Source organism: Eptatretus burgeri, chromosome 8, assembly GCF_056783735.1.
Source record: "Eptatretus burgeri isolate ZD-2024b chromosome 8, Ebu_testis_v1, whole genome shotgun sequence".
NCBI lineage: Eukaryota > Metazoa > Chordata > Myxini > Myxiniformes > Myxinidae > Eptatretus > Eptatretus burgeri.
In genome coordinates, this window is record NC_140968.1 from 98,628,606 (window position 1) to 98,652,726 (window position 24,121).

The window sequence follows — 24,121 nt, forward strand, 5'->3', positions numbered from 1 at the left end:
GGTCATCACTGCCAGCAGTTATAAAGTAGCAATTCTAATTTTGTCTCTTATTAATTACGTAACACACCAGTACACAAACACCACACAAAACTACACAAACACCACACAAAACAACTCCTGGTGAGGGTCTGTAATGTCTGATTGCTCTTCTTCTTGCTTTATTTTTGTAGAACTATTGATTTTTTTTTCAAATACCTCCACGTGGAAGAGGTGGTCGGGGCAGTCGGACCCAGGACTTCCCTTTGGCCAGAGGAGGGTCCACTGAGCATATTGCAGGGGCCACCAGACGCTGGGCACGTCGGGTGGCCTCCAGATAACCGAGCAGTGATTGCAAGGGCTGCCAGGTGCTGTGTGTGTGGGGCTGCCCCCAAATAACCTAGCAGTGATTGCAGGGGTTGCCAAGCGCATGGGCAGCCCCCGAATAACTGAGCAGTGATTGCAGGGGCTGCCAGATTCTGGGTGCGTAAGGCGGCCCTCGAATAACCGAGCTGTGATTGCTTTATTCTGGAGATAAAGCTAACGGCTCTTTGGCGAGTTCCAAATCACCTGATGGTGGGAAAAGGAGCCCCCTCCATGCTAACGATTTGGAGACTGGGTTTTTTAAGTAACCAAAATAATTAGCACAAACGCTGCACAACAATAATACATAAATATGAATTCTTTTTGATTAAACTTTTCCCCGAATTTGTTTGTTCCTCTTTTTCATGTTTTCAATGGAGTACTTGTCGATTTTAGTAGTTTGGGAATCCTAATATTTTGTGTTATAACCAGACGTTATAACCAAAAACCAGACGTTTTTCATTTTGATACGACTCTTGTGTAATTGCGATGCTCCTCTTCCTATTTCGCATGTTGTTCTGTATTGTTATAACAATACCTAGCAGAAGTTAGATATCCCACGGTGTCTTTATATGAAGAACGATAAGCCTGGTGTTGGCACAGTGGTTAGGGCAGCGGCTTGGGATCCAAAAGGTCCTGAGTTCAAGCCCCGTTGGGCCACTGAATTAATACCAGGGGGTTGACTCAGCCTGTCATCCTTCCGAGGTCGGCGAAATGAGTACCAGTATATTGGGCCGGTGTATACCCCGGTTAAAATAGGTGTACCATATCCCTGTGTCGTAAGAGGCGACCAGGGTTGCGTCAGGAAGGGCATCCGGCGTAAAACATGTGCCAAATCACTATGCGGATCATACGGATGATCCGCTGTGGCGACCCCTAACGGGAGCAGCCGAAAGAAGAAGAAGAAGAAGAAGAAGAAGAAGAAGAAGAAGAAGAAGAAGTCTTTATATGAAGAACAGATGAGTTATTGCCGGTAGCATGAACAAGTTGCAAATCCCTGCTCTCACGGGCAGACCGCAGGGGTGCAAAATATAAGCGGCATCGTCACAACTCGGTCATGATGTAACCACTAACCAGAGAGTGGACTTCACCGTTCATTCCTGGTGTAATATGCATTCGCTAACGCTGACCTACATGAATCCCAAGCAGTTGTTAAGTAGGAACATTTCATGAATTGGATGATGACAGGTGCAAGGGGGAAAGGGTAGAGTTCAACACCGGAACGTTTTGGTCCCATGGTCCTTCACTCTGAGGTTTATAACACGGTGCTCGTCTTTGACACCGCTAAGAAATGGAATCCTTGTTGGCACAGCTGTGGGTATTGACATATTGCCAGAACCATTGGATCATCGTTGTGACAAACGATGTGTATCTTGTCTATCCATGATTCACTGCATCTACAGCATGTTGCAGAATCTTGGTTTCTGTCTGCTCTTGCTTACTTGCCTGGTGACTGACATCTTTGTTTGTTGTTTGTATGTATTTTCCCCAGGTAACTACAAGCTCGTTTGGATGTATAGAAGTCGTCGGGAGACAGGAGCAGTTACTTGACCAGCAAGGCGACATGGATGTCTTTAACTTTAACGGGAAAGCAGCTTGCTTCTTCCTCATGATTTTAGCGATTTGTGTTGCCTTGGTTATCTTTTATTAATTTAATTGTATCGTCCTCAGGTTTATGAATATTGTAAACTGTGCAAGTACCAATCCTGTGCGAGTACTCGTCCTACTGAATGAGTGTCATTTGGCATTTACGGCACTTTTAAGATTGTCTTCACCTTATGCATTTGAGAACCACAAGGTATGCACCGTACCAGACGTTTTTCATTTTGATACGATTCTTGTGTAATTGCGATGCTCCTCTTCCTATTTCGCATGTTGTTCTGTAATGCCTCTCTGACTCTCAAAATTGTCTGGCCTTCCATTACACAATTGTTTATCGTCTCGTCTTTTCCTTTCACCTCTTACAACACTTCTTGCACTTCCATGCTGTTGGCTCAATCGCAGAGCCACATCACCACTCGTTACTAGCTTGCATGGACACTCTTCGCCAACTCAACTTGCTCGACTGATCATTCCTCTCACCCGGTTGAGATGCTCAACTCTGCATTGCTGAACTAAGTTGATAGAAATGTAATTGGAGCAGCGGTGTGAGCCAGCTCGTATCCCAATAACACACTGTCCCTGCTCACCCGGTTCATGCATCCAGTGTGGATTGTCTTGCGACCAGTACCGCTTGTTTTGCATGTTCACCTCCCCGTTCACATATGTGAGCAATCCGCACTGGATCTCCCCTACCAAACAACAAGGAGTGGCGAAGGTCTGTGCTGTGAAATGCACAGTTCACTGCCCTGTGCAAAATTGCAATGAACACGGTGCATTGATGCAGCATTTCAATCAATCCCTGCACACGCATCCGTGAGGCGTCGCCTCAGATGATTAGTATCTCTGATTTTCACTGAATAAACCTGCGCCTTCAGCATACCCTAGAAGTAATCAAGGGGGTTCAGATCTGGCGAGCGTGCAGCCCACTCCACAGGGCCACGTCGTCCAATCCAGTTAGGGAAATTATCATCCAACCATTTCAATGACATAATATTATCTATGTTTCCAGACTTTATGGCCACCCTGTACAATGGAGTCATTGCTCTTCTTGAAAGGTTCGTCCCATCCCACATTCAATGTTTCTGTCCATCATCTTGACTCTGGTACACTGATGCATGTGGTGAGGCCATTGCAAGAAAACACGTGCAATCCTACTTGAAGACGAACCCGACTGAGCCGAGGGTAACTTGCAGTCGGAGCCATTGTGTTTGTTCTACAAAAGGCCAGGACCCAACATCAGACTCACCTGCAATCCAAATTCTTAAGCTTCTCATCAAAAACCCCGAATGTCTTTTTGCCTGAAGGCTCATCCACCATTTTCTGTATTGTATATGAAGGATATTTTATTGTGTCAGACACCTTCCTCATCAGCATTTGCAAGGGGTGTGTGGAAGCTATTTTGATGTAACAGGGAGTACAGGATAATGTGGTACCAGTAGCAGTCAAAAGCAATGATTGACCTACCCTGATAACTTTGGCCATTTATCGACATTTGCAAAACATATTCCATTTTCCAAACTGATGCAAAGAAAATGCTGGGTGTGCTCTGGCTTTCAAAAGGAATTAGCCACTGTGGCTAATCCAGGCTTAGAATGATTAGCCACAGGAGAAAGGAAATAGCCACATATTTTATTCAAAAGTTTTTTTTTGCACTATGAAATAATAAGTTAATTTTAAGGCGGATGTGTGAGTTTGATGGGTGAGGTTGGTTGGATGAGTGAGTTGGATTGTTCAGATTGGTTGGATGAGTGAGTTTGACGTGTGAGATTGGTTGAATGAACGACCATCAAGGGAGGTGGTGATTGTGGTGGTGGTGGTGGTGTGTGTGTGTGTGTGGGGGGGGGTTATGGTCGTTGGGCCTTCAGTCGGTGGTAGTGGGGGATGGGGTGGTTGTGGACCAGGATTGGACTAACCTCATGCCAGTCAAACTCACTCATCCAACCACTCTCACCCAACAACTTCACTCATCCAACCAATCTCACACATCAAACTCACACTTCCAACCAATCTCACCCAACAACTTCACTCATCTAACCAACCTCACCCATCAAACTCACTCATCCAACCAATCTCACCCAACAACTTCACTCATCCAACCAACCAAAGTCACCCATCAAACTCACTCATCCAAACAAACTCTCTCATCCAAACAAACTCGTCCTACAACAGGTACTACTACTGATTGTGTCAAAACTCACCTGGCAACCACTGACCCAACGAAGCACGTAGCGCCGAGTCGCACCGAATCATTCCGGCTAAAAAAAAAATTTTCAAAAAAATTTAAATTAAATTTTGAGACGAGAATCATGGGAATCATGCGTAATTTTGGTCGATTTTTTTTTTTTTTTTTAACTAGAAACTAGTTAAAAACTACTGAAGTTAGTATATATAAGCTTGTATGAAATCATGCGTGATTCCCGTAATCAAAACATACAAAATGGCGGCCGTCTCAACGAAGGTTGAATTTTGTGCTAAAATCACCCAAAATTCGTCTAAAACTGGTTAAAAAAACCAATAAACATGGATTAGCCACAGTGGCTAATGGGTGGTTTAAAATATTAGCCACAGGTAAGGGGGATTCGCCCTGTGGTAACGTGGCGAGCGGCGGCGCACACCCAGAAATGTGATAAACCATTTAGATTCGAACAGACTTATCCTCATGGGGATTATCTTTCTGGTGCACCTTGACAGTCCGTAGCAGTCGGTCGTGTTCATTTCAAAAGTGTCGAAGTTTTGATTACATCTGGTCCTGAAGGGTTGGAGGGTTCACCATAAGTGTGGAAAAAGTACCGTCTGCCCATGAGTTTGTCAACACCTATTGGTAGCGGAGTTGTGGTTGTGCTTGAGGTCTACCACCTCCCCTCTTTCCATTAAATTACTTGTGACGTACATACACACAACGACTGACAGGGATCACGTTACAAAATGCCTTTCTCTATGACAGGCTGTAAGCTAACTAAAGTATGCATGGGACTTTAAGCACACAGGAGAGTAGTTTTGAAGTAATTTTGGTCTATTTGATGTAATTTTCTTTTGTTTCTAAAAAAAAAACAATTGAGACACTCCAAATTTTTAGGAATGATTGTTGAAGTTACATTATTTGGTTGGTCTCACCACTTGTCGTACCAGGACTGCATAGACCTGCTGAAGCAGTTCCTGGAGAACACCATCAACTTCCTGCTCCAGAAGAAACAACAGCTGACCGCATGCTCATCCGGCATCGGGCCACCTTCAGAGCCTATTGATCAAGGCGAGTCTCATTCGGCTCGGAATGACTGTTTTTGTGATCCAGGTTTCATTCAATTGGTGGTGTGCTATGTTTCAATTGACATAAGGATTCTTCATATTTTTGGGAGTCTCATTCTGGATCTTGGGAGTTTCACAAGAAGATGGTGGACCTGTTCAAAGCCAGTTATAAACCATCCCCCAAACAGTCCAGACTTCTCCACATTGTGATTTTAATTTCATTGAACCACTCGAAGAACATTTGCGTGGCTTTCAGTTTATAAACGATGAAGATGTCAAATCACGCATCCCAAAATCTACCTTTACAATCCTCTCCACAAAAATTTATCAAACAAAGTACATTTCACCTTCCAAAACTAAGTATATCTTTGTTTTTTGTGTGGAAATACTTCTGTTTCTCCTGCTTCATTCATTCATTCATTCGTGTACAGCACGTGGCTACCTGATATATCATCGCCGGGACGTGGCCGTGCTGCTGATGCAGGTCCCCCTGTAGGTCAGAGCAAGAACTTGGAGCTTGTTCCAGACTTCCGGTGTTTCCTCACATCATCTTCACGAAACACATCATGGCATCTTTAACGTACACAGACTACAAAAATGCGAGCACATGGGACACCCAGCATAATGTCAAACAATATTGGCTTGTGAATCAGCAATCCGATAGTGTGACTCAAACCCAGGCTGGACGGCTCAGAGGTGGTTGCGCTTCTCTTGGCTTTCCTGCCATCCCTATTTACTTAAGTGCCAACGTTTTTTGCAGACCCTCAAAGAAGGCAAAATGACATTTCAGCTGCTGTGGTTGAAGTAGGCAGCATGACTTTTGATGACCTTGCCGGACTGCAGAGTGTAAAGCAGAGCCTGCGTGAAGCTGTTGTCCTTCCTGTGCTGTACCCACAGCTCTTCACAGGTGACCGTACGATACATCCATTGCAATTGGTTTGACGTTTCCATCTGAACATTTAATCTCATGCTATAAACCCAGGTTCTTAAATGTCATATACTCTGTTCATTCATCCATTGTTCACTAATGTCCTTTCAAGTCATGCACATGATATTTGTTTGTCAGAATGTGGACATTGGCAAATAGCACTGCACTGAACATAACGTGTGGCTGAGAGCCTTGACAATGATGTATAACAAATATCAACTTTGTCATGGATATCAAGGCAAAGATAAGATAATATAATAATTTCACCATTTTGAACTGCCAAGTTACCGATAAATGGAGTGGCGTTTTGTTTGGGTAAAAGCTACGAAAAGTCAAGGGATGTGACGCCGTTGAAAATATGAGCCTTGCCAGCACGAGAGCTTTCTGCTCGTCCGAAGATCTCCACGTTTTCTGAGTGTCCGAGTCATCCGCAGATCTCCACGTTTTCTGTGTCCGAGTCATCCGCAGATCTCCACGTTTTCTGAGTGTCCGAGTCGTTTCCGAAACTTGCGTAAACGCTGTGATATGATTTCAATTATGACACAAATTTTGTGTTTAACATAATTGTTGCATTTTATTTGTGAAACTTCAGTTCACCTCGGTGAAACGGGTGTTGTGAAAGCCGAGCTATATTGATGCCGTAGGGTCATTTTGGGTGTTTCTGCCTCCTCTGTCCAGAAAACCACAACATGCCATCGTAAATGGCACACTTAGCACCGTGTCACGTGCAGGATCATGTGAGACGGTGTCAGTGCAATGGTAAAACACCTTTGATTTTGTGCTTAAGTAATATTGGATTCGCTATATATGCAAGATATCCCTTATTGTCGGGTTTTCCGTGTGTGTGTGTGTGTGTGTGTGTGTGTGTGTGTGTGTGTGTGTGTGTGTGTGTGTGTGTGTGTGTGTGTGTGTGTGTGTGTGTGTGTGTGTGTGTGTGTGTGTGCCTGCAACGCGAGGCTCCACAGCACGAACCAGCAAACTGATTTCGATGAAACTTTGCCAACAGGTGGAATATATACTGGGAATGTGCCCGTTTGAATTTCGTTGCCGAGCAACCACCCGTTGCTGTACAGCGGCCGAAAAACCGCGTACAGTATTTTCAATACTTGTCCTTCAGTTTTGAATGTATAGAAACGAGACTTTGGAATTAAACACTTCGAGATATTTAGAAAATTTTACTCGAGCCGATTTTTGATTGAGGTTTTATTTTTCAAATGGTAGTCCTTCAAAAATCGGGTGTCTATTTACCGTCATTTAAGGTGTGTATACAGAGTTTGTAAGGAACTACACCGTCGTTCCAACTTCGATCTCTCCTCGATCCAAACGTTATTGACCAAAGTGAAAAGGATTCAAAATAAATGGAATCACCGGCATTTCTGTCTTTGTGGATTTCTAATAATATAATATGTTTATTTATTTACCGAAAACGATTCCACGACCCACACTCTGCCTCCAATTATTTATTTATTTTCCGTAAACGATTCCAAGATCCACCCACCACCTTCAATTATTTATTTATTTACCGAAAACGATTCCACGACCCACACACCACCTCCAATTATTTATTATTTAAAGTGGGAGTGGCGTAGGAAAGTGGGCGTGGCTTATGAAAAATATTGTGTGGCTCAGGAGGTGTGGTCAAACAAGAGCATTGGGAGAAGTTTATCGGGTTTTCCGTGTGTGTGTGTGTGTGTGTGTGTGTGTGTGTGTGTGTGTGTGTGTGTGTGTGTGTGTGTGTGTGTGTGTGTGTGTGTGTGTTTGCAACGCGAGGCTCCACAGCACAAACCAGCAAACCGATTATTTTTCAAATGGTAGTCCTTCAAAAATAGGGTGTCTATTTACCATCATTTTTTATTAGAAGTGCCAGTTGGCAAAATACGCAATAGGAAAAAAATATTGCCAGGTAGAGGAACAATTGTATGTGAACCAATACGTCTTGGCAATGAATCTTCATCGGTAGATCAGTCAGAATGAAAAGCATCGTATCCAGTGCTTCGATCCTAGCGAATCCCTCGTCGCCTACCGGCTTGTTCTGATATGTTCCGTGCTTTTAACACTGCTGCCACAATTAGCAACTAAAACGGCACTTGGGAGAGTGCATACCTCCGCCAGGCTGAACAGTCTATGTTTTGTATCCCACTGATAGGCCGGATATGCATCCGTATCTGAACCAAAATCGAATTGGCTTGTTCTTGTCACCTACCCAACTCATCCACCAAGTTTTGTCATAACTTGTCCAAAACGTTTTGAAATGTCATGCCATGTATCGTTTATCACCCTATCTCTTAATGGTGAAGAATCACTTGGAAAATTTAAAATAATTGTCGTGTTCGGATCTTGTTCGGGGTCAGGTCAGTCAGTTTTCTTGACTGCCACTGGTAACATGTAACTCAGTGCGACCTGCTGCATGGTCGGGTAGTCTGCGACTAAACTGACGAACCTCACTGGTTCGCCAGTGGGGAGGGTAACTGACACCCTGCAGAACTAAAAACAATACCTGCTAAAGGGTGGATGAGCTCCTTTAGGGAGCCTAACGGCCATCCAGTAAGGACATGGTGTCTCCAAAAAACACCCATCCGGTTAGGCCAGTTTTTTAGGTTGTAGGTTGTTGACAGCAATCACTTAGGGTAGTACTACCACTCTGACTTAGGAGCGTTAAAGTGGTGCCCGGAACCGTCTCACACTCTCCGTGTCAGGATTGCTGGTCTTACTTTCTGTCTCACTCAAACTATAACAACCAGGCTGGCTTTAATATCTCTTTCTTGCAAATAAATATCACACACTTCTTACTCACTCGTTTTCACTCCTCACTCGTTTTCACTCCTCACTTTACATTCTCTCTTTTATTCCTCTTTATTTAAGGCCTGGCCTCGATGAGGACTATCTAGTCCGTGACTGGAGCCTTCAACATAAAATAAAAAATAAAAAAAAATCTTCACTAAAATCCAATCATTTCGTCCTTGTCACACACCTAACCTGTCCACCAAGTTTTGTCCAAATCCGTCCATAACCTTTTGAGATATCCTGCTCACAGACAGACACAGACAAACAGCAGTGAAAACATAACCTCCGTACACCCTTGGTGGCAGAGGTAAAACTTACCTGTCATTGTTTCATTGCATCGTCATTTATCAATATAAACATCTACACCATAAAAGTGAATTTGTATATTTGTTTGTTGATTTATTTATGAATGCTTCAAAAACTTAAAAATTAAACTATTGAACCAAATCCAACCAAATTTTGCATGTTGCCGAAGGGTACCCATTATGGTTTCTGTCAGGTTAGCACATTTGGAGAACCGGGTTCAAGGTGGCGGGAAGATCGCAATTCTTTGAAAGTAAATGTGTATCCCCCATGGTAGCTGGTATTACAAGTCATCTTTGTCTTATATAAAGAAACTTTAAACAACTTCATGATATGCATCACAATAATGATGAAATCTGAGTGAGAATAATTCGAAATTTTCAAAATGTTTCATTTCACTAATTTTAAGTGTAGGTTCAAACCAAAGCATCAATCACTGAGATTCTCAGGGAAGCGGAAGTGATTTTAAAGTTTTTTTTTTATTTTTTATTTTTTCCTCACTCCATCTTTCGGTGATATAAGCAGCAAGGTTAGTTGATGAAACTTCCAAACTTCCAAGCAGATGCAAGATGACCTCGGGCAAATGACACGGTGAATAGATCAGGATGTTTGTGAAGTATAACATTAAATCTGTCAGTGAAGCGACAGGTAAAAATGCCTCGTATGCAGATAAAAATGTATCGTTAAGAAAGATCCTTCGCTTGCATTACCACCCACTATCTCCTTGGAAGAGACTGAGTTAAAATGCAGAGACCGTGAAAAATTGTGTGTTGACCATTACTTCAAGGTACTGAGACTTGAGAGTGGAGAGGTTGAAAAACAGAATCTTGCCGCTGATATCTTTATTGAACTTGTCTCCTCAACATTTCGAAACGAAGTCGCGTGAAACCAAAATACTGCATTCCTATTGAATCAGGCCTCCGTTGGTATGTTGAACTGAGGACCCCCCCCTCCCCCTCCCATGCCACTACCTCACTCTACCCCGTTAAATGTTCCTCTTTTTAAAAAATGATTAGTTTAATACTGAAACATTCTCATGCCTGATGCATGTGCACATCCATTTTGCATCGCATCGTCCCTTCCCATATCCTAATCAGAGCTTGGAGTTTTTACCCGAATGCCTGCTACCAGCTTTTCATAGATTGCAAGTGGCATTTTCCATCATTGCATGCATAATACATCACCTTGTTCTTTTCGATATCGTGCTTGTTGTTAAGTCATTGGCACCTAGGCATCAGACAGACCCTGCCATCAATCTTGGACAAATGTGCACTTGGATTCGTGTCATAAAATCTCATTCCATATTTGTAGGCTCCAGCATACCCGTTTGTTGCACCATGCCATGTGGTGTCATGTGGTAACCATGCTGATGAAGTGTTTGCGTGCAACTGATTTTCCATGGCAAGGCTCTACATACTGTATTGGTGATAGCCTGACATCCTGATGGCTCCTCAAACATGTACGATACCTTCATGCAAGTTTCTGTTGGGACTATCGCATCTGCTCCATCGAACAATCAGTTGCAGGGTTTTCTTTCCACCCAGTTGGGTGCTTTCCGGAGATCCATCGGATCATTAGGCACGAGTGGTATTGCGTTTGATCTACTCGATGATGATCTTCACGTTTGATGTTGTTGGATCAATAGGACAGGTGAAATTGTTATGTCGGCACTGCCCACACTCCAACATGCAGTTGATGTGTTTTCTTTTTCCTTTTTAGGGTTATTGCAACCTTGGAGATGCATTCTGCTGTACGGCCCCCCTGGCACAGGTTTGTACAGATAAAACCACAGTGCAGCTCCGAGTTTGCAGATTCGCTCAGTTTTGTTTCCACGCTGAACCTGATACAATCTGTTTTTGCTTACTTGTGCATACGTACATAAGCATGATATTGTTGTGGTTGACGAAATTCACAAACCACCATTCAGGTCCCTTAGGTGAGATATCGCTGTAAGTATATGTGTAGTTAGGCCCAAACCCGTTGTTTAGAGGGAATAAATGTCATTCATGCGGGCTGCGACCCTTTTAGATAGCCGTTTTTCTTTTACTATCTTTATTTTGGACCAGCCGCCATTACTACCACCACCAACCACGTCTCAACAGCCATCACACAACAACCACCAACCACAACGCCGCTTCACAACAACAGCCACGACCTTTACCGTCACAACTCGCCACCATCGCATCACCATCGCATCGCATTTGGGTATATCACCACCATTCTTGCGCCACTTGTGGGCACCGATACTGGACTCGTGCAGGGCGCGCACCGAGCAGCGTGTTCAGAAACATCACAGACTTTCCGAAGAAAACGGATCAAAAACGACTCACGCCCACTTCTGTTCCGTCCTATCGGTGAGCGTGGGGCGATTTGGCCCCGCCTCCAGGGCGTTGGAGTGTGGTCGCTATATGCAAATTCATGGATCAAAAAGCATTCACGTCCACTTTTCCTCGGTCCAATGGGGAGCCAGTTCGAGATGAAGGGTCGGAGGTAAAGGGTCAAAGGTGAAGGGGCGAAGCCACGGGGATATAAACTGCTGCATTCGTCAGTCAAGGCAGTTCGCAGTTGGGAGTTTGCAGAGCCAGTGAAGAGTTGGGACGAGTCAAGAGAGGAGACGGAGAGGGCGATCGGACGAAGCTGTGGAGAGGCGGCGGCGGCGAAGGCAGTTGAGGGGTGCTCGCGTCGGAGTCGGGGAGCTGCGGAGGGAGAGGCCGGCGGTGCGACCGAGGTCGTGGTGGAGACGCTCGTTGCGGGACCCGAGACAGGGAGATATCCTCCTTTCCCCCGAGCATCAACAACCCCCCTCCTGTTTCCCCCCGCGCTGAGATAGTGCGACAAGGGGGCCCCTTTCCCACCCCCTACCAGACACTGTCCGCGAGGCCCGCGGAGTTGGGGCGCCACCGCCACTTTGCGTCTCATCATCAGACGGGTAGGCCCGACGCGGTCTCGGCCTCAGGCCCGCCTCATCCTTGAGGGTGGTCCTTTTCTTTTGCTTTGGGTATATGTGTTGTCGGCGCCGTCTGTGAAGTAAAATTGTATAAGTGTTGCCGTGTGCTCGGTAGTCGGATAGCTCTGCATTGTCTTCTTCTTTTATATTTGCTTTTTGTGTAATATTGTGTGTTTCTTCTCCTTTTACATTTGCTTTTGGTGTAATTGTATATGTGTGCTTTCCGTGTGCCATCGCGAAATAAATGTGAATTATGTTGAACTGTTTTCCCGCTTCGCTTCGTCTTTTCTTTCATTCAATCTCCATCTTACTTCACGTAAAGGGTTGGTAGTGGGCTGAATACGCCCGATAATTAATCGAACCGTCGAGGCCGACGATAACACCGCTCGGTTATCCCGATAGTACGGAACGGGTCGCTTAAAGTGGCCCGTGTCCGAAGTCGACCTGCGGCGAGGTGCGATCGCCCGGTCTACCCTCCGTGTGGGTACTTAGGTAGGTCGAATTTGGCGAGCAACCCTATCCCACGCGGGGGGCCGATTGGCACGATCGTGGTGAGGCCGAAAGGTCCACCCGTGACTGGTTCCCGGCGTTAGTCCGAGAGGGTCATGACTGGATTGTCCGTCCGGTGGGCGACGTGCCGCGATTCGAGTTACGTGGCCGTTCGCACGCCGGCGGGCGCGAATCCGCAACAATATATTATTACCTCCGCGACCAAAGGTGGGCGGAAGTTGTTTTCAGCCCTGTCTATTTGTCTGTTTATCTGTGAGCAGGATATACGAACAAAGTTATTGACTGTTTCGGTCAAAATTTGGTGGACAGGTTGGGTGTGTGATGATGACAAATTGATTCAATTTTGGAGAAGATCCGGATTTGAGAAATTTTTAATTTTTCAAGTGATTCTTCACCATTGAGATAGGAGGCCAAAAACGATATATAGCATGATATTTCAAAAAGTTGTGGATGAGTGATGACAACTTGGTGTATGAGTTGGTTCGGTGACAAGAACATGCCAATTAGATTGTGGTTCAGGTCCGGATCCAGATCTGGCCTATCAGTGGGATACAAAACGTAAACGGTTCAGACTGGCAGAGGTACGTGCTCTATGGAGTGCCGTTCTAGTTTGTAAATGTCGAGATTGATGCTTATGGAGGAGCCGAACACAAAATGAAATATGAATTTTAAATACTCTTTCAGTGCAGAATAGGCAGATACTCGTATATGATGAATCCATCCATTGGGACCATACTCTGTACAGAGCGTCGGTGCTGCCGAAACAGTCTCCTGGGCGATTGGGCACAGTCCTGGATGGGTCGCTGCTCCGACGCAGGATACTCGAATGGCTCAATCATCCCAGCAAGCTGTTACTCACTTTTCTGACCTCGGAAGGATGACAGATATGATGAATGGTGAACAAGATGAGTGGGAGCAGAGAAGATCGATAGTATGGATACGGTGAAAAGAGTTAGTGAAAACAGTAAATGCTAGAACAGCACTCAGGAGAGTGCAGATACCTCCACCAAGCTGAACAGTTTACGTTTTGTATCCCACTGATCGGCTTGATCTGGATCCGGACCTGGATAAAATCTAATCGATTCGTCATTGTCACACTCCCAACCTGTCCACAAAGTTTTGTCCGATACCATCCATAACCTTTTCAGATATCCTGCTCACAGACAAACAGACAGGGGTGAAAATATAACATTCGTCCACCTGTGATGGTGGAGGTAATAATAGGTACGTTTTGGGGATGGTGATATTCCACATTGAGCGAATTATTTGTTGGAGTTACATACATAAAGGTGATTTCATAGTTATAAGAACAGAAGTGGTTTGGGTGAGGGAGGGAGGGTTTTCGACCACATAATACGATGTACAAGATCAAGAAGTTGTCAATTTGTCTGTAGTGAATGTATATTAATCCCTCTACTTCAGCCTCTTGGCAATCAGGAATAGTAACATTATTTGGAATTTTCACTTCTGGAGCATCCAGGAACAATAAGTAGGGCCATTCAAGAGGGCCAGTTCGTGCCGATGAGTAATCTGGCATATAATTTACAAGTGCAACGGAAGGACTTGGCTTAGCAAAGTGTAACCAGTCTGTGTCCAAATGTCTGATCATAATGGAAAAATGGTGCCTGTTCAGTCCAGGTGTCATGTATTAGGCATTAAGGGACTTTGCTTCTTGTCGATGACAATCTCGAATTGTAGCGTTTGAGACTTTATCGAGTTTGATGTCATATTCCAGCTGTTTGAGCAATTTGTAATCTCCTCTCGGTTGGCTAAAAAGGATTCACCTGGTTGTTGGGGTTTTGTTTGCAGCCAGTGGCTGCTCGTTGCATCATTTCTGGAAGCACGGCTGTGCTGCTGATGCCACCCCTTTTATCAGTAAGGTGGTACTCATTTTGTCGACCTCGGAAGGATGACAGGCTGAGTCAACACACCTGGTATTAATGCAATGTCATGACAGGGGCTCAAACTCAAGACCCTAAGATCTTAAGCCAGCCACCTTAACCATTAAGCCAACACCAGGCTTATTCACCTGGTGCCATTCTATCAATGTAATGAGAGACTGTCAGCATATGATAAAATCTTTAGTCAAGAGAGAAGAGTTCTTCAATAATTTATTTATTTTTGGCGACAGTCAAGGCTCGTAGAAGAGCTGGAGCACAAAATGGATCAAAAGGCAACAGAACAAGAAACAGTAGAAAGAGAAGGGGGACACCAACAGTAGGGTTGAGGGACAAATAATGGGTGTGGGGAGTAATGAGGGTAGGAGAGGATGCATGACATGGACAAGATGACTATAGAAGCAAACTCACAGGAAGGAAAAACTGGAAATTTGCAAAGAGGTTGGCTTTGGGGTGAGATGTGAGGGATGGTTAACAGGGGAAGAAAAGATCTTGGTTTTGGATGAGGGATGATATAAGATTCTGGTGAACAGCGATAATGAAGACCTGGAGAGAAGAATGAGATTGAAAAAAATGTGGATATTGGTTGTACAAATGGGAAAAGAGGAATGGATGATTGGAGGTGAGCAGTGATCCTGGATTTAGGTAGTTTCACCAGAAGGGGATTGATGGTGGACCACATGTGCCCTGCAGATAACTTGGGGTGGGGTACAAAGCATGGAAAGAGCAGAGAGTGCAAGACCAGAAAGGACGCAGTGGAATAATTATTGTTACACGATGTCAATAAATATTTTGACAGCATACCCAGATTTGAAATTAATCCTCCCAAGCGACATGCACATACTTCTCCATTGATGCAGAGAAGCATGTTCTTTAATATGATGCCTTGTGACATTTTGAACAATGCTGCTTGGATGTAACATCACAGGGAGTGTCCAGCACAGGGGAAACTTTCAACATCATGGCAACACATCTTGTCAAACCATGGTGCCTTTGAGAAAATGGCTCAAGGACAATAACATTGACAATGTCCATTCTTCATCCTCGAGCCCTGACTCAAACCCAGTGAAACTACTTTGGGACATCTTGTAATGCCCGAGGGCTAGAGTTGACAAATCACGATATACCCATGAACTTACACTTGCTCTGAAGGTTGAATGGCACAGTATTACACCTGATAGCTATCGTATTGCTGTTATATTGTTAAAATGAAATGTAATACAGAAATGTTATTTATTAATTTTAATTCTTTCCAGGGAAGACAACACTTGCATTCTCTGTAGCCTCGGAGATCAAGTCAACGTTCTACAGCGTGACGAGCTCGGACCTCCTCTCAAGCTGGTTTGGTGAGAGCGAGAAGTAAGTTCTTAATGACCATGTTCTAAGTACGTGGAATATATCAAATGGCAACCATTTTCATTGATTTGAAGCTTGTGCAGAAGCCTTGATATCGGTAAATGAGGACAAAGGTGAAGTGAGTTTAGTTTTTCCTGAGGTCTCGCCCTCGGGCATAAAACAATGAGCACAACCAATAAGATTTGTGCTTTCTCATATTTTCTTTTCAAGAATATAATTTTATGTACAAGTGTTCCTGGAATGTAAGAATGTACTGTGGCGGAATACAAGGGGAAGGATGAAGTAGTGAAGGGTAAAAGACTTGTGAAGAAAGGGATAGATAATGAAAAGGAAGGAGATTTGGATGGCAAGGGGATGAATAGAGAAGAATGTAAAAGGTATGTTACCTGTTCTTCATGAAGAATAGGTGAGCTATCATTGGCACCATGGCCAAAATTCCAAATTCCTGCCCTAACTAATCAAACTTAAGGCCTGGCCAGGCGGTTAATCAAGACTCGCGCCGAGCTTCCCCCGGCCGACCCCTCAAGAAAGGTAGGATAATGGTGGCCGTTGAAGAAGAAGAATATGAAGAAGTAATAGGTATGTTACTGATACCCGAACATGCACCAGAGGTTGTTGGCTTCTACGTTTCTGATTCTACCCCAGGGCTGAGCAAGTGCACACTTATCTTGATCCACCAGGACTACATCATGGACAGGAATCGACCACAGAGCCTGTAGGTCTGCCTTCGCTAAGTGGGTGATTTCAACAACAGAGAGCAAGCCCAACTCAAATTAAAACACATGCCAAGCTCCAGGACATATTGCTAACATGCCTTTTAAGGGACGACACTGTAAAACGGGAAAACTCTGTTGCCACCAATTTTTGCATCCCGGCATGTAATATGTAGATGACAGAACAAAATGTAATTAAATCCTCGTGTTGTTTTATTTTTATTTTTGAAGTAATCCAATGCTGATGGAAGAGCTTGTGCATGTATCGCATGCAAGACAAGGACATGAGATCAGTGAACTTGTACATTAATTTACAAGGACATGAGTAGATGAAGGACAAATCAACACACATGATGTACATGGGAATTGAACCTGGGAATTGAGCATCAAGAGCTGCATGCTCAGATGGAAATATCAAGCAGGCCGACCTCATTTATGGGCTCAAATGGGGTATCCTCAACGCCAGAGTGGGATTTTAAAGTCAAAATACCTAACCCAGAAACCGCTGAAGTGTGAGACATTATTCTATCGTCCAAGATGATCGCTGTCTTTCAATTCGGAAAACCTGAATTTTTGTATTTCTCATTAAAAACCATTATTTTTGCAGTGTACCTGAGAGTTACTGGAATTACTGGAATCTATATATGGCATAGGAAAATACTGAATTCCTGACTTTGCAACTGCATTCATCATCTGTGGATGGTATGAAGCACAGTATGCACGTGTACGCTATGGTGGATAGTTTACCTGAGGTTCTTGATTATCAGTTTACCTGGTTGACACTACTGATGTTCAAATCGCACGTTATATAAATGCACCAAAATCCATCCTGAAAAGTCTTTTCTTAAAACATCATCAGAAGCTACAATAGCACTCGGTGGAGCGCATACCTCCACCATGCTAAACAGTTTACGTTTTGTATCCCACTGATAGGCCGAATCTACATCTGGATTTGAACCAAATCTAATCGGCTTGTTCTTGTCACCTATAAAACTCATCCACCAAGTTTTGTTTGAATCCGTCCACAAAGTTTTGAGATATCATGATATATATATATATATATATATATATATATATATATATATATATATATATATATATATATATATATATATATATATATATATATATATATATATATATATATATATATATATATATATATATATCCTAAAGAAAGTGTACACCCCTTTTCAAAATTTTCACCTTTTGTTGCCTATCTATGAGCAGGATATTTCATCTGAACAGACACTTCAGCCGAGTGGAGGTATTCGCTCCACCAGTGCCGTTTAGTGTATGTATAGTTTCATCATCGGGATAGCCTTCACTCTTTGTGTACTGAATCTGATATTTGAATTACTATATGTGTCATTGATGATGTATTTGATGTTTTTGCAATCAATGTTAACAAAATTAGTTATTGAAATAAAAATCTCTGAAATGATCCTCTAATATAAACATAAACAGAGACATTTGAAGGACATTACCATGAAACAGAGTAAAAAGAAAACCGCCCTCCTCCACTCTGCAAAAACATTAAATACATCATCAATGACACATACAGTAATAGGCTACACATCAATGACACATACACATACAAGAGGCTGGAATTAAATTGCATTAAATCAGACTTTTTCCACATTTATTTACAAATCGTAACCCACAACTTCCAAGTGAAAAACAAATTCTACAAATTTCAGAAAATTAATTATAAATACAAAACTAGAATATCTTGGTTGGATAAGTGACCAACCTCCCTGAGTTAATACTTGGTGGAAGCATCTTTGACAGCAATTACAGCTGTGAGTCTGTTGCGATAGGTCTCTGCCAACTTTGCACACCTTGATTGGGCAATATCTACCCATTCTTCTGAACAAAACTGTTCAAGCTCAGTCAAGTTGTGTGGGGAGTGTTGATGGACAGAAATCTTTTAAGTCATGCCACAGATTTTCAATTGGGTTTAGATCGGGGCTCTGACTGGGCCACTCGAGGACATTTATCTTTTTGTTCCTTAGCCACTCCAGTGCAGCTTTGGCTGTGAGCTTCGGGTCATTGCCATGCTGAAAGGTGAACTTCCGTCCCAATTTCAGCTTTCTTGCAGAGGGCAGCAGATCTTCCTCAATAATTTTTCTGTATTTTGCTTCATCCATTTTCCATTCTATCCTGACAAGTGCCCCAGTCCCTGCTGGTGAGAAACATCCCCATAACATGATGCTGCCACTACCATGCTTCACAGTAAGGATGGTGTTCTTTGGGTGATGTGCTGTGTTGGGTTTGCGTCAAACGTAACGTTTTGTATTTAGGCCAAAAAGTTACATCTTGGTTTTGTCAGACCACAAAACTTTTTGCCACGTGGCTTCAGAATCTCCAGAGTGTGTTTTTTGCATACCTCAAATGGGACTCAAGGTGGGCTTTTTTGAGTAATGGCTTCCTTCTTGCCACCCGACCTCACAGCTTGGGATATTGTTGTCACATGCACACAGTGACCAGTCTTTGCCATAAAGGCCTGTAGCTCTTTCAAAGTTGCAATTGGTCTCTTGGTGGCCTCTCTGATCAGTCTCCTCCTTGCTTGGTCATCGAGTTTGGAGGGACGGCCTGATCTCAGCAGGGTCTTGGTTGTACCATATGCCTTCCACTTCTTAGTGATTGTCTTGACTGTGCTCCAAGGGATATTCAAGGCCTTTGAAATATTTTATACCCATCCTCTGATCTGTGCCTTTCCACAACTTTATCCCAGGGGTCTTTTGAAAGCTCCCTGGGGCTCATGGTTGAGTCTTTTCTCTGAAATTCACTACCCAGCAGAGAAAATGTATGGGAACAGCTGATTTTATTCTGAAATTATCAGAATTACTACAATTTAACACAGGTGGAGGCCAATTAACTTGGTGTGTGATTTTGAAGGTGATTGATAACACCTGAGCTAATTTACAATTGCTATTATAAGGGGGGTGGACTCTTATCCAATGAAGATATTCTAGTTTTGTGTTTCTAATTAATTTTCTGAAATTTGTCGAATTTGTTTTTCACTTGGAAGTTGTGAGTTACGATTTGTAAATAAAGGTGGGAAAAGTCTGATTTAATGCAATTTAATTCCGGCCTATAAGGCAACAAAAGGTGAAAAATTTGAAACGGGGTGGAGACATTGGCACTGGATATCGTTTTTAGCCCCATATCTCAATGAAGAATCGCTTCAAAAATTGTGGTATCCAGATCCGTATCTTCACCACGATCTAATCTGTTTTTGCTTGTCACACGTCAAACCTGTCCACCAAGTTTTGTTTGAATCCATCCATAACTTTTTGAAATATTCTGCTCGCAAACAGACAGACAAACAGGGGTGAAAGCAAAAGCTCTGTCCACCTTCGGTGGCAGAGGTAACAAGGCTGATGGGATAGCCGAGAGCTATGCGTTCTTACCCCTGAGCAGTCTGGCCTGGATTAAAATCCCGACCCAGCTTTGAACTGCCATCCTGGTGGTCTTGGCAGGGTGAAGCATCAAGGGGTGTGCCATCCTTCAGATAGATGTTAAGCTGGGCATCCTGTCTGCTAGCATTAGTTTGTGAATGTTCAGATTGTTTCAAAATTGCAATGTGGAATTTTTTTTCGTTTACTTCGTGTTGATCACCAATTCCACTACTATTCTTCCTTTTGGTGTGTGTGTGTGTGTGTGTGTGTGTGTGTGTGTGTGTGTGTGTGTGTGTGTGTGTGTGTGTGTGTGTGTGTGTGTGTGTGTGTGTGTGTGTGTGTGTGTGTGTGTGTGTGTGTGTGTTATATTTAAGGTAAGATGTGTATGATTTAATGTATTATCACATCATAGAATGTGTGGTGGGAGCTGTAACTATATGATAATACATTAAATCCTCGAGTGAGTAAAGTCAATTTAGTGATGTTGCATTGATGGGTTGACTGACTGCCTGGATGCAACTGAGGTTGTGGATGAACTGATGTAGGTAATCTACTGATGTGGATCCGTGACCAAGGTTGTGGATCTGCCGTTTGGAGAGGGTTCTGGGCTGAAAGGATCGAAACCTCGAGGGAGAACGGTGCCTAGCTGATGATCCATGTTATCGGGAAACAATTCAATTGAAAAATCTAGTTCTTGTCTATCAAAAATATTTTTTTAGTGTTCAGTGTGTTTTAGAAAACCTATCACTTTGTGGAAAATTATATTTTTGTTGCATTTTATAGCACAAACACGGTTATAGTGGATCTCAATTTTTTTTCAAGTGGACAGTGTATTTGAGAAGAATTTATCATTTGTGGAAATATCACCACTTCAAATTATCCACCGAGGGTGGGCCAAGATGGGCACTCCCACCCTCCGAGACGTCCAGGTGGGAGTGCTGGTGCTCATATAAATAATTAACCCCCATGCTTTTCCAGCCAAAGAAGGTTGCATAAAACAACCAAGAAAAGTGACACAAGGTAAGCCCTTTGCCGTTTCAAACCATACCCGGGTTCCTCTACAGCTGCAGACATTCACCAGTAGTAGAGTACATACATGAGAATCCCAACGCTACACGCATTCTCAGCAGCCAGACCAATTTCATCACTTTTTGGTGAGTCATCTATTTCTATATTATATTATTATTATTATCTTGTATATATTTTGGCCTGTCTGTTTGTCTGTCGTGTTATAACTTGAGAACAGATTAACGGATTTCAATAAATCGAACTACGGTGGATTCACGGAACTCCCAGGAAGGTTTGTGATGAAAATGTTATTATTATTATTTATTAATTTAATTTTTATGGATACATAGGTACATGGGCACATGTGGCGAAACTGCAAACACCAACTTGTGATGCTGGTTATCCCCGCACTCCCAGGAATCCTTTTTCTTCTTGCCCTATTGATTAGCAATCACAGCAAAGATTGGTATTTCCATCAGCGAAACAAGGGTGGGCCAAGTATATGTATATGTGTATATATGGCCAAGTATACGAGGTGTGTTCAAAAAGTATCCGACCTTTGTTCATAAAAAATACTCGTATCCAGATTCAACAAACTTACACTAATCTCCTTCAAAGTAGTCACCTTGGGCTGCCACACACTTCTCCTAACGGTTCTGCCACTGTCGGAAGCAGCGCTGGAACGCCTCTTTTGGGATGGTGCGCAGCTGGTCCATTGCATTCCACATGATGTCTTCTCTGGACTGAAATCTGGTCCCTTTCAGGGGCATTTTCAGCTTGGGGAAAAGCCAGAAGTCACACGGAGCCATGTCGGGAGAGTAGGGAGGCTGACGAAGCACAGGTGTGTTGTGTTTGGCCAGGAAACTCTGTATCAAATGTGAAGAATGGGTGGGTGCGTTATCGTGATGGAGCTGCCAATTGACCGCTGCCCACAGGTCCGGCCGTTTGCGTCGCACAGCGTCACGAAGGCGACGCAGTACCTCTTGGTAGTACTCTTTGGTGATGGTTGTGCCATGTGGTGCGTACTCGTGATGAACCATGCCACTGGAGTCAAAGAAGACGGTCAGCATGACTTTGACATTGCTGCGGACCTTCTTTGCTTTTTTGGCCTCGGGGATGTTTGACTGCTTCCATTGTGAAGACTGGAACTTGGTTTCTGGGTCGTACCCATAAACCCAGGTCTCATCGCCAGTGATCACTATGTTGAAGAAGTTGGGATCACTGTTCACAGTCTCCAGCATGTCCTGTGCGATCTCCAAATGGAGTTGCTTCTGCTCGATCGTTTGCAGCTTTGGCACGAACTTCGCTGAGAATCTCCTTAAGCCCAAATCCTCAGTCACAATGGAATGAATGGATACATTGCTGATGCCCGCCTCGTCTGAAAGTTCTCTGATTGTGATTTGACGATCCTGCATCAGCAGGGTCCTCACTTGGTCAATGACGATCTCATTTCGGGATGTTGAGGGCCTACCAGAACGTGCTTCACTTTCCACTGATGTGTGACCATCTTTGACGTGGTGGTACCACTCTTTTATCTGTGTGGTGCCCATTGCTTCGTTCCTGAAGGCCTGTTGAATCTTGCGGATCGTTTCCACTTGGGAATCGCCAAGCTTTACACAAAATTTGATGCAGTAGCGTTGTTCAAGTTTTTCTGCAATTTTGTCAAAAACGAAAATCCGACGGCGCTCACTTACACTTCCTCACTCATCGGCGGTCTGTCGGCGACTGACAGCTTCTGCAGGCGGGAAAATATTCACGCAAACGAATTAGGATCACCTGCATACGTGCAACAAACCACACCTCCCTAGCTTCATTTGTTTACGCACGAAAAATTAAGGTTGTATACTTTTTGAACACACCTCATATATATATATATACTAGGTGAATGCACCCGGTGTTGCCTGGGTTCTTTTTGAATGAATTTAATCTTCTGTACATAGGTCTGACGCGAGCCCAGTATTAGTTCCCTATTGAGCCACGGCATTCATAGTCAAAGGGAGCCACGGCATTCCATCTTTTATTCTAGCTTATATATATAAAGTTGTCTTTTCTGTCTCGCTGTCCATCAATAGAATCAGCCCCACCGTTAGCTACCCCCATCATATTGCATACCATTGGAATCCTCTTGGCAAATGGAGATGCAAAAAAACATTTTCAAACCTTCAGGCTTATGCTCAGAGGTTCAGGGTGAGGGAAAGACCCAAATTCTCTGTCTGTAAATGTGTATCGTATTGCACCACCTAGTGGTTGGCAGTGTTTGGAAGACCCCAATTCTCTCTATGTAAATGTGTATTGTATCGTGCCACCCGGTGGTAGGTAGTATTAGAAATCATTTTGTATCTCAACTCCAAATTCCTTCTGCACAAGGTGCAGGTACCTCTGCTAGTTATTTTTATGTCAACTGCGATTTGCATTGCATGGGGTGCAAACTTGGAATCCTCTTGTTGACGAAGATGAGAGCCGTTACAGCCATTACCTTTTGGTATTTATTTTATATTTGGTATATATTGTGCTTGAAAAAGTCCCGGACAACTTTGGTTGTTAATATGTTGAGAACCACAAGTGATACAATGATACCCTTTGGTTTATATGATACAGAAACTCATGAAGTTTTGTGCGCACCATCAAGACACTTCGATGTGAGCTCTGTTTGTCACGCGCAGGACTTCAAGGCGGTACATGAGTTCTTGGCATGTTCGGTTCAGCATGTTTGCGTCCACCAGTGCGGTTGCAGCTGTGATCTGAGAATGAATATTCTGCAGGTTTGCCACCTTGGTGTTGTCGACAACACCTTTGACCAACCCCCACATTAAAAAGAAACAAGGGCGGTTATGTCTGGTGATCATGGGGGGTCAGGTGGTTGGTCCATCTCACCCAATCCAGCGACTTGGAAATTTTTCATTCAGGATGGCTCGAACGATTAAGGTCCAAAGAGGGGAAGCACCATCCTGTTGAAAAATATCGGGTTCCAGGTCTTCAATCTTTGGGAAGGCAAATCCTTCCAACACGTTCATGTAAATTATTGAGGTCACTGTATCCTCTGCAAAGAAAAACGGACCCACCAAGCGGTCATGGAAACACAT

At 43.5% G+C, this 24,121-nt stretch overlaps 1 protein-coding gene across 2 annotated transcripts in view; it reads left to right on the top strand.

Moving 5' to 3' along the window:
* Nucleotides 1-24,121, top strand: part of LOC147022361 (vacuolar protein sorting-associated protein 4A-like) — a 64,923-nt gene that overhangs the window by 11,798 nt on the left and 29,004 nt on the right. Inside the window, exons 3-7 of one of the 2 annotated variants that reach the window (XM_085893196.1) lie at nucleotides 1,832-2,137; nucleotides 5,071-5,191; nucleotides 5,948-6,094; nucleotides 10,922-10,972; nucleotides 15,814-15,916. In XM_085893196.1, the coding sequence (XP_085749322.1) occupies nucleotides 2,015-2,137; nucleotides 5,071-5,191; nucleotides 5,948-6,094; nucleotides 10,922-10,972; nucleotides 15,814-15,916 (545 nt within the window). In that variant the 5' untranslated portion in view covers nucleotides 1,832-2,014. The remainder of the gene's footprint in view (nucleotides 1-1,831; nucleotides 2,138-5,070; nucleotides 5,192-5,947; nucleotides 6,095-10,921; nucleotides 10,973-15,813; nucleotides 15,917-24,121) is intronic. The other variant, XM_085893195.1, reaches the window with a different exon arrangement.